At 29.5% G+C, this 10,688-nt stretch overlaps 3 protein-coding genes across 3 annotated transcripts; 2 read left to right on the top strand and 1 right to left on the bottom strand.

The window, feature by feature from the left end:
* Positions 1-261: 261 nt before the first annotated feature.
* LOC123713378 (transmembrane protein 127-like) lies at positions 262-3,901 on the top strand. The gene is made up of 4 exons (XM_045667005.1): positions 262-474; positions 1,062-1,319; positions 1,924-2,223; positions 2,608-3,901. The coding sequence occupies exons 1-4, from the start codon at positions 450-452 to the stop codon at positions 2,895-2,897; spliced, it is 873 nt and encodes a 290-aa protein (XP_045522961.1). The 5' UTR covers positions 262-449; the 3' UTR covers positions 2,898-3,901.
* Positions 3,902-4,008: 107 nt separating this feature from the next.
* Positions 4,009-5,594, bottom strand: LOC123713379 (nuclear receptor-binding factor 2-like). The gene is made up of 2 exons (XM_045667006.1): positions 5,350-5,594; positions 4,009-5,233 (listed from the first exon to the last, which is right to left on the bottom strand). Exons 1-2 carry the CDS (start codon positions 5,371-5,373, stop codon positions 4,616-4,618), a joined length of 642 nt encoding a protein of 213 aa, XP_045522962.1. The 5' UTR covers positions 5,374-5,594; the 3' UTR covers positions 4,009-4,615.
* Positions 5,595-6,074: 480 nt separating this feature from the next.
* On the top strand, positions 6,075-7,529 carry LOC123713137 (phosphatidylethanolamine-binding protein 1-like). Its single transcript, XM_045666664.1, has 4 exons — positions 6,075-6,360; positions 6,502-6,594; positions 6,663-6,717; positions 6,783-7,529. The coding sequence occupies exons 1-4, from the start codon at positions 6,136-6,138 to the stop codon at positions 6,974-6,976; spliced, it is 567 nt and encodes a 188-aa protein (XP_045522620.1). The 5' UTR covers positions 6,075-6,135; the 3' UTR covers positions 6,977-7,529.
* The last annotated feature ends 3,159 nt before the right edge of the window (positions 7,530-10,688 follow it).

Raw genomic sequence — 10,688 nt, 5'->3', positions numbered from 1 at the left:
TAATAATAATTGAAAAAACGTTTTTGATGTTTATTTCAATTGTAAGTAGAGGATGCCTGTTTTGATATTATATCACTCAAAAAGTAATTTAGCAATTTTTATACACTTAAATAATCAATACCAATTTATTAAGTATACTTCTATTGAACGTAGGATAAAGAAAACTTTAATGATGACATATACATTGACATTTTCTATTGTCAGTTGTCTATGTTCGCCATGTTTGATAGTACATTTTACAAATAATAATTTGAAGTTTGTTTTCAACTTTTTTATTTTCTGCTTCTAGTGAATTTTCGACGTTCTGTGTCTTATGAATTTATATTCATAAAACCTTATGTTTTAGTTTATATTAATCTAATTCATTCAGTTTTCATCTGTTTTATGTTTGAATTGTGATTTCAAGTAGGAAGTTGAGAATTGTAAACAGTGCTCATGGTGAGATCGTCATGGGTTGCTTAACTTGGATTAGAGGTAATACGATTTATTTTTCTACCATTTTTGCGAGGATATCTTAAATGCGGTATTATTTACGCAGCTAGTTGTAGATGTTGTAATAGACCTACTGATATTTATTCATTAAGCGTTTTACAAATTATAACAATATTATTTTTTTACACAGCAACGAAAACAATAATACACAGTTTCTTTCTTTTTCCATAAATATTAAACGAATGAATATTCTTGTCAATTTATTAGGATTACATAAATAAAAAGTTGCTCACACACAAATTTTCACAGTTGGGGATTAAATGCTATTAATAGCTAGGTTTTAATTATGATAATTATTAGCTAAGATTCATGTAAAGTTACATATTCAACAAATTTACAATGATGTCATGATTATTAGATCATACCTTTTACAAATATAGACCAATTTAAATATTTGATTATATCACAAACTGTATGTGTTATCTCATGATCAAATGATATTACTGACATTTTAAATAGACCAAGGTTTAAATAAAAATCAATTGTTTTAAAAATTTAAAAATTAGCCAAACTTTTTATGGAAAGTATGTAATCTGAAAATTCACATAATAAGCTTTTACATTTTTCAGGGTTAAAAATCACATTTCCAATCAAAGACAAGGAGTTAAACAAAATAGCAGCCTTCTTTAACTTGAGTACATTTCTGCTGACATGTGCTGCATTGGTTCAGCCGAGTTGGTTCAGGATCAGAGGCCTACATTGTATTGAGAGCCTTTCTCTATCACAGTTCTTCACATTTGATCAAAATGATGAGCCAGAAATATCCATTCACCAAAATGCCGATATTTATGGCCATTTTAATATTATGACTGGAACAGATTTTAACGGTAAGACCTAGACCATCTCTTTTGTCTCACAATAAACCAATTCAAAGTCATAATTGTCTCTATATATTTATTGTAGCTTTATTTAATTTAATTAGATATAATATACTTTATCTAGTTATCGGGTTATATGAATATCATATAACTGATGTAAATAAAAATTAAAAGATAGGGTTACTAACCTTATTTTAATGGTAATTATGACAATTATATCTCTTTTTTATAGTTGACAAGTTTTATGTTCTCTGAATGTAATTAATCGATAAGGGAAAGCATTTAAATTGTTTTAACAACTAATGCAAATTTTTATACATATTTACAAAGTTTTATTAATTAGTTGTGTGTGTGTTTGTGGTCTTTATAAGTAAGCTGCTAAACCACCTTTTATATATTTATATATAAGGTCCTCTTAGGTATATGGAGATATTCAGACAAGACTTAGCAAATTATGACTTGTATTTCAAAATACATTACTTACTATGTGTAGTTGTATTCAGAGACACTGGAAGTCAAGTTTATACTGAGTGATGGTAATTATAGACTTGAGCGAATGTGACAGAAGTTTTAAGATGTTAAAATTTACATCATTCGTTTATTTGATTTTCAGGTCTTCCACCGTGTACGACACCTGAGATAATATCGCTTATGAGAGTTCTAATACTCTTATGTTTCATGGTGTTAATATGTTCCTGTGTTGGTGTGCTTATAAACATCACATCACTAAATAAGAGAGCGATCAGAATGTTAAGACGTAATGCAGTACCGAGTATAGTTTGTGTGTTTTGGGTGATTGCAATAGTAGGAGTTTGTTACTATACAACAGTTGTATTGGGAAATGTCAATAACAGTGATCCTAATGAAATACAAGTTGATTATGAATATGGATTTTATACTATAACTGGAGCTGGTTAGTAAATTTTATGTGTACTTTCTAAATGTAATGTTAAAAAATATTAAAAAAACTTTTAATATAATAAATAAATCTCAAATTACAACTATACTTGATAGTTTCTTTATATGCAGGTGATCAGCATTCTGTGCTTCTCAACATCTTGGAAACTAACCATTTCATCCATCATGTAATCTCACCATTCTTGCACTTACACACTCAATCACTCAAAACTTTGTAAAAATATGCATTGTGTTGTCTAAAAAAAGTACCCTAATAACCACTGGGCTGTGTTATGCACTACATAATATATTTGTGTGTGTAAAGTAACCATAAAACTAAACCTTTCTTAAACAGAAGACTAGTACTGAAGCAAACCTTGTAAACTGATTTATATTCCAGGTTGCACTGCCCTCTTAGCTTCTGCAGCCAACCTCTGGGGCGCCCCTCTTTCTAATGATGAAGATGTCCAACGTAGGAACCTAATGGAGGATTGGGATGGTTATGAAGCACATAGTGTTGGTCCTACACCATCAATACCAGCATTACCCCCATATACACCAAGTGCCTATCCTGCCGGTTATGCCCCATCAGCCCATCCTGCGTTTGGCCCACCTGTTTTGGGAACCCAACAGTATTTTCCTTTTGATGATCTGTCCACTTTGCCACCACCCCCACCATATACACCCTAGGAAGTCCGAAATAGTTAATGCTGTTCCAAAGTTCTCAAGAGACAATTTAATTTTTGACAGCCAAATATGTCATAAATTTATTTGTAATTTTGGAATTGGTGTAGAGACTAATTACAAAACAAAAAGTTGAGAGATAAATATATTTTTTTTGATATGTGAAATATAATATTGGTCATGTGTTCTAACAAAAATTGAAATTTTATGATGGATATTTAATTAGAAGACTAAAATTAAAAAAACTAAAATTATTTCTTGTATGTATAATGCTTTATGCCCTAATTTGCAATTTTTTTTAACAATACTCTGGAATGTTCTTAAAACATCTAAAAACATAGAGATAATGCTAAATAGTGTATCGCAAACTAATAAATATTTACAAGATTTCATTGTTCATATAAAGATATAAAAAATGCAGTTAATTAAAATGTGTAAATTAACTTATTAATATTAAACTATAATTTCCATGGCAATAATAGTTGTTTTCTACTATAACACTTGTGTAATTTTATGTAGATATATTTGTTTTTTAAGTTTATTGTGTACAGACATTATATAACGTTGGTTCCATTATCTCTGATTATGTATTAATCTTATGCAAGATCATTCAAGCAATAAAAAAAGCCTTCTACATATAGTATATCAAAGAGAATGTGATAATCATAGAAATAATCTGTCTAGAATATATAATACTAACCTGTAATTTTTTGTATATATGTTATTGTTCTAAATTCTAAAATTATCAATGTTCGCCTAAATGTGTTTTAAATATGTATAAAATAGATAAAATCCTTGTGTTCTTAAAATAGCGGTTGTGATGAATGTTTTAAAAATTCTCCATCTATCATAACAAATTAATTGTTGTGCCATTCCATGTAATCTAAAATCACCCATTAATTTTGTCTGTTTATAAGTATTATTTTTTCTTTAACTATTACCTAATTTTTTTGTTAGCTATATTTTAATGTAAGTTTCCAATGGTTTAGTATTTACTGTCTGCCATCTTCATAATCAGTAGCAGTAATAATTCTGAATATGACTATTTCCTAGGCCTACTCTCATTAAAACCATAAAAAGGCATTTACAATATTTGGTTCTGTTAAGTAAACTACAATAAAATGAGCCTCATTTAATATTTTTTAACCATTGAGATAACTCACAAATCTCAAATCTTAAGTTTTACCATTTTTAACTTAAGTGTTTTTAAAGATCTGAATATAACTCAAAATTAGCTGTTACAGTATTTAATGGTATTCTGGTGTATATTTTTTGTTACCAAAAAACTTGTTAACATACCTATTTATAGTTATTTGTTAAAGTGTACATTCTTTAGGATAAATGTAGACTTAGTTCAAGAAATTATTTTTACATTTCAAGTTAAGAGTAATTTTATTTTTATGTAAAACCAATATGTAATACAATAAATAAGCTTTAAGATGACTTTTATTTACAAAAATGTATATTTATCTTAAGAATATAGTATCCCATACTATCTGACATTAAGAGTGTTTATTTAATTAAAAATGTAACACAACAAATAACACATCTAACATTTAACAATAGCAATTTTCTGTAGAGTGCAAACATGCCATCTTTTTATATGAGATAAGGAAGGTATCAAAACCAAGCATGAATGTACCAACAAACCAGCATATTTAAATAAATATGATTTAGTTATTCAGTATTATAAAATATATACAGTAGTAATATAATAATTTAATCTAATTATTACGGGTAGGTTCTTCACTCAATGTAATCCCATCTTGTGAAATATTTAGATACCTCACTCTCTCCTTTTCTAGAAAGTTCACCCTTTCTCTCAAAGTCATATTCTCATCTTTTAAAACTTCCACTTGTAGAACTAATTGTTCAACCAATGAGTGCAAACTATGATTCAAGGTCTGTAATTCTTCAATTACAATTATTTGAGGTTTTTCTGTCTTTCCTTCACTCAATTTAGCTAAATCTTTAATCTCACCTACATCTTGATTAGTTGATAACTCATGAAGAAGAGTTTCTGAAGCATTAAGGTTTTTATAAATTGCTACTTGGACTTTTGATGGTTCGCCAGGTACATTTATTTGTGAATCTTTGCTCACATTTTTAAAGATATCCATAGCCTTTTTAACTCGTACATATTGTTCTTTCTTACTCTGTATAAGGTCTTTCTGTTTTAGGTGATAACTATGCTGCAAAGTAATTGACTCGAGAGCTACTGAAGATGAAGTAGATTTCATAGCATCTAACAGTAATTCTGCTGCATTATGATGGCATTGCATGGCGTCATCATACTTATTATTTTTTAAATGTGCCTCAGCTCGTCTATGCTGCTGATGCGCCTAAAACATAATAATCTACACATTATGAACATGAAATATAATTGTCATCATGTAATAACGGCTAATAGAATAAAAATAATGATGAAGATGAGCAAACTTAAAAAAGAAAATCCCACCTTGTTTAATGGATGTGTTTCCATTGTATCGTTTTATTAAGACGCAATTAGGTTCTTATACCATCATAAATAATATGATTATTTATAACTGATTTGTTGATTATATCTAATAATTAATTTGTAGTCTGTATCTGTATGTAGAACCTTAATAATCCTTAAATTGGTTTTCTGGGTTTTACAATTAGAACAAGAATAGGTTCAAGAAAGTGATTTATAATTTTCAAATTACTATACATTAACAATAACAAAATCTTTTTTTTTTTTTTTTTAATAATTTTATGGCCTGGTAACGAGACCTTTAAGCCAATAACAAAATCTTGATAGATGACACTAACAACAAAATAAACTTGACATTTAAGTTACAGACTATTTCATGATTATAGTATTGGAAAATAATCATCGACAATATTACTATAACCTTATTAATATTAATTATAGTAAATTATATTATATATAAAAAAAATATTACTATAATTTTAACGTATTTCTGTAGCACTTAGTTTACTTGCATTAAAGCTTGTACTTGCTTAGCATCACTGTTACCCCAAGGGTTAAAGGTGCTTGTAATTAAAATGATAGTTTTTTGGTGTCAGTAAAATATATTGTTTAACTTCCTAGCTAAAGTATAGTTTAACATAGCCACAATATTTACAAATTCATGAACTTGTATGCGACAAACCGCAACACAATTTTGTAAACATTGCAAATTTCTATACAATCCATACCAAATGCGATAGCAATCATTGTTTCACTTATTAGTTAGTATTAAACAAGTACGGTCCAAAAATGTTAAAGCTATATTTTGCTTTATTCCTAAAGTTCTCTTTTGCTGCACAGCCTCAATGTACAGTAGCTGATGTCAAAAATTTGCTGGAAGGTTGTGAGCACCTTACAGGTTTAAATATCACCAGTGTTGGTGGCACAATGGTTAATGACCATAATTGCGACGTCTTGCTTCCAAAGCAAGTTTTTCTTGAAGAGCCTTTATTTCAATATCCTCTGGCTGATTCGGTATGTACTTTTTACATCACAAAGTCACTTACTCAACCCACAAGCTTAATCGATGGGGATTGTGCGTTATTTCAACATATGATATGACAATGTATAGTTAAACAAATATTTTATTGATATTAATTATTAAATTTTTTTCAGAAAAAATTCTACACGATTATTATGGTAGACCCTGATGCTCCTCCTCAGTTGGATGGAGAGTTCTTCTTACACATGTTAAAATCGAATATACCGGTAATTCTGTATTTTATACTCTTTAAAATTAATAAAACACAATTATCACTAATATAATTATTTTCCAGGGTCTGGCTCTAAAAGGAAAAGAAAGTGTAAAAACTGTGGGAATTGACTATAGAGGTAATGTTCCCTTTGTATAGATTATGTACATTAAAAAAAAAAACTAAAATTTCTTTCTTTTTCAGGGTATAAGCCGCCAACTCCACCTCGAGGAACAGGCCCACATCGCTATATATCTCTATTGTACGAGCAAGCTGACGGAAATAATTTTTTGCCCTCAGTGCCATCTAGTCGCAGTCGATTTACTTTAGCAAACTGGCTTCGGGGCAAAAACCTTTGTGGGCCAGTCGCTGGAACACAACTACGGATACAATTCTAGATGGCTTAAAAGGAAAATTAAAGAAGTACACTGATTATTAACTAGAGGGCATTTTTTTACACCGAACAAATTATACACGTCTAAATGTTTTTCTTGATTAGTACATAAATTACTTACTTGCTTGAAAGGTAAAGGAAAAGATCGCACTTCTTAGTTACGATCGACACATAATCGCAACAACTCTGAAGTCTTGTCCATTAAGAACAGAAACAGATAAAATCTCTATTAATTTTTCCAAAATTGGGCGACAAAATAATAGGTATACCTAAATGGAGGTACATATTATTTAGCGTTAGACATTATCGTGAGTGAATTAATTTTCTACGATATAAATTATACGTAATAGAAGAGAAAATTAAAGCGTTAATTTTAACGAAGCCAAGTTGAAACAATACATTTAGTACGAGTAGGTTGCGCACGCGACAAAACCCACGCCGTAACATTTATTTTATTTTGTTCTATGTATCATATTTCTCTAACCTTTTGTTATGCACTCTAAATATGTTAAAAGGCTCATTAAATTTCATTGTTTAAAAGTAATATGTATAATTGATATTGTGATTTTTTTGACATTTAGTTAATTATAAAGCGCTATTAAGAGTCCGCTTTGGAAATAAGTCAAAGTCACTCCAGCTAATATGATTAATTTATAGCGAAAAAGTGATTGTTAATTTACATGTTTTTTTCCACTTTAAAAGTAAATAGCACTGATAATATTATTAAGATAACATAAATTAATTTAAGCCTTTAAGGTAGGTTGTAGCGCCATTGACTATTAAAGGTATTATTAAAATATAAAGGTCTTAAACCCCGTCCACTATTTCCCACGACCGCAACCCATTTCTCTTATTTCGAGTTTGTCCTTCCCGTTTTTCCGACTTTTCTTTTCCTTTGGCTTATCCGCAACAAATTACTCATGCCCATTCGATGCCTCAGTGTAAAAGACCATTCAAAAATAACGGTTGCTTAAAAATTGCAAATAATATGGGAACACCAGTTTTTATAATAAAATTATAACCTACAAAATGTACAATTTTTAATTATTCCGATCGTGTTTCATAACGATCAAAGTGAGACATGACATCGGCCATCAATTATAAATTAACATAGTCGCCTCGTTAAGAGAGAATACCGTTATACTAAGCTTTGATTAAATACAAGAATTTTGAGTAACGCATCTAGCCGAGTTTCCGGCGCGGGCACACGCCAAACCAGTCTTGCTTTCGGAGCTTTGATGTCCAGGCATAGACCGCGGACTTTGCTTATGGTTACATTACATTTTATATAATTATTTATTGAAGTTCACCACACCATACATAATAATGTATACAGAATATGTTAAAAGTTCCTTTATCAAAAAGAATGACAATTTTGGTAAACATAAATGTTACAAAAAATTACCACAAAATCACCGGCGATATTTCTAGATAGAAGGTAGAAAAGAAATCTGTTCTCATATTTGGATCTTGCTTGATTTCTGCAGATCTGTTTGCCAGTCGTCCAAGGCCTCCTCCAAACCCCACTATATATATATAAATATGTATAAAATGTATCAGGACTTACTTTAGGATAAATAAAATATCTAGTTCGTATTTTTAAACATATTTTACTCGACAAAATTCACTTGGACTTTTTAGATTGAATGAGTTAATTAGGATATTTGCGATGATTTAATGTTATCAATATTATAATAACTAAGCTCTAGGATTTTTGTTTATTATTCAAAGAAAATTATAAAAAACAAAATAACTTTATTCAATAACAAGTCAAGTCAAGTAAGTCTAGGGAAACCTATACACCAGGGCATTCTGATCTCCCAATGGTTTAATGAAATTGTAACCTAACTAAAATACTATATAAAATAAAATGAGACTAAGACTTATTACTAAAATAAAGAACAGGTTTACTTGGTTGAGACGTTTGTACACAGAAGCGAATGACTGTGATAATGTTAGGGACGGGATGGATGGGATGGGATGCATTGTGAAAATTAAAAATGATTAGCTAAATCATTCTAAAACTAGTAATTCAGTTATTATTTGTGTATGTTGCCTGCCGCGTATTCTATACATTAAAGGCTGTTTACGATTCACTAGCTTCCTGTGATAAAAATACAAGTTTCGATACGACAAGGAATTTGGTTAGGGTTTTATAATGCAGATGAGACGTTAATTAGTCACTACTCGATCAATGAAAGGCGATACCTGCTATAAAGATAATATTGATGTTATTAGCGAATATATACTTTTATCAATAAACGTGTTCTAATAGTCTTGATATTGGAGAAGTTGTTTTAAACGATTGTATTTAAGTTTCATGATCGCCATTTTCCTATTTATATCTGTTTAAAACAACTATAAGAAATATTATTTTTTGTTGACATTCTATTTTGTAAATAAATAAAAACAAGTAAGACTAGATGCCTTTTTTTGATTTTTTCATGACTCGGCCTCTGACTTTTCAAGTAATGAATTTTTCAAGATTGCTCGTTTCGTTACGTTTAAAAACCTTGCTAACGACCGCAGAAAAATAGTCTAACATCATCGTAGCGCTGCATTTACTATTAACACCGCTTTAAAAGTGTTTACAAAAAAGGTGTGCTAAATGATTTTACCATTTGAATGTTAATTAATTCATTTTTTATGTGTTTTTCGGATTGGAATTCATATTATGAGGCAAATAAAAAAATAACAAAACAAAAAAATAGGCATACTATGAATAATCGCATTAATTAGCAAAAACACTTTTCCTCAGATTCGGGGACTTTAACGAATTGTTGTGGTTAAAGTCAGTAAGTAAAATGTCTGCCATTTTCTTTTTGTATTTAGCGGACTTAAAAAAATCGAAAGGACCCAATCACAGCAACGAGCAAATGATTTAGTGGAGTTTTTTTTACATTTTTACATCTACCTCCTGTGATAATGCAGAGGTCTGCCTTATACACTTTTTTCGTTATCTAAATGCTATTTACCATTAACCCCAAAGGTAGACCCAAGGAAATGATTTATATTAAAACCCCTGCAGCTTTGTCCTTTTGGCCCGAATTCCTATCGATACGAAATACGAGCGAATTATATACTTAAATGCTCGTCAGGTCCCTGGTTATAAGATCTAATGCATTTTTATTACCTTAGAAAAAGATTTGCAAAATCTGGCATAATTTTACCTATGATCCGCTTAGTATAAAAATATTGAAGGCATCAAGCCTTAACAATTAGGTTTTCTATCATTATTAAAAATTATTCAATAAGTAAGTAACATTTTGCTTTCAAACTTTCTCCCGAAAAGTGAATAAATTTCCATTGATTTTATCTTTAACTATGAAGTTACGGAATCAGATGACTGAATATGAAAGTCTGGTATTATTAGTTTGAATGAGAAAATAAATTTATTATGAATGTTGTTGAAGAAAATGATTTAGACCTTTTTATAAAACATCCAAGAAGAATATTATACGTCTTTGATAACATTAATAATAAGTTTTAATTGAATTAAAATAATTTCTCTTATCCAAAATAAAATGGTAAGTATATAAAACTTGGACGTTTAGAAACTGTTTACTCTTATTCAAAGTGGTGTCAGAAAATATAATAGTTATGTAAAGTGGTTAACCACCTCTTTATAACGCATAGCGAATATAACTAGAAGGTTCCGAGTTAAATTTTAAATAAAATAACCATTGTTTCGGATTAAAAAGCACAGAAAATGTTAA

This window comes from Pieris brassicae, chromosome 8 (assembly GCF_905147105.1).
Source record: "Pieris brassicae chromosome 8, ilPieBrab1.1, whole genome shotgun sequence".
NCBI lineage: Eukaryota > Metazoa > Arthropoda > Insecta > Lepidoptera > Pieridae > Pieris > Pieris brassicae.
This window is presented reverse-complemented; position numbering and strand designations above follow the sequence as displayed.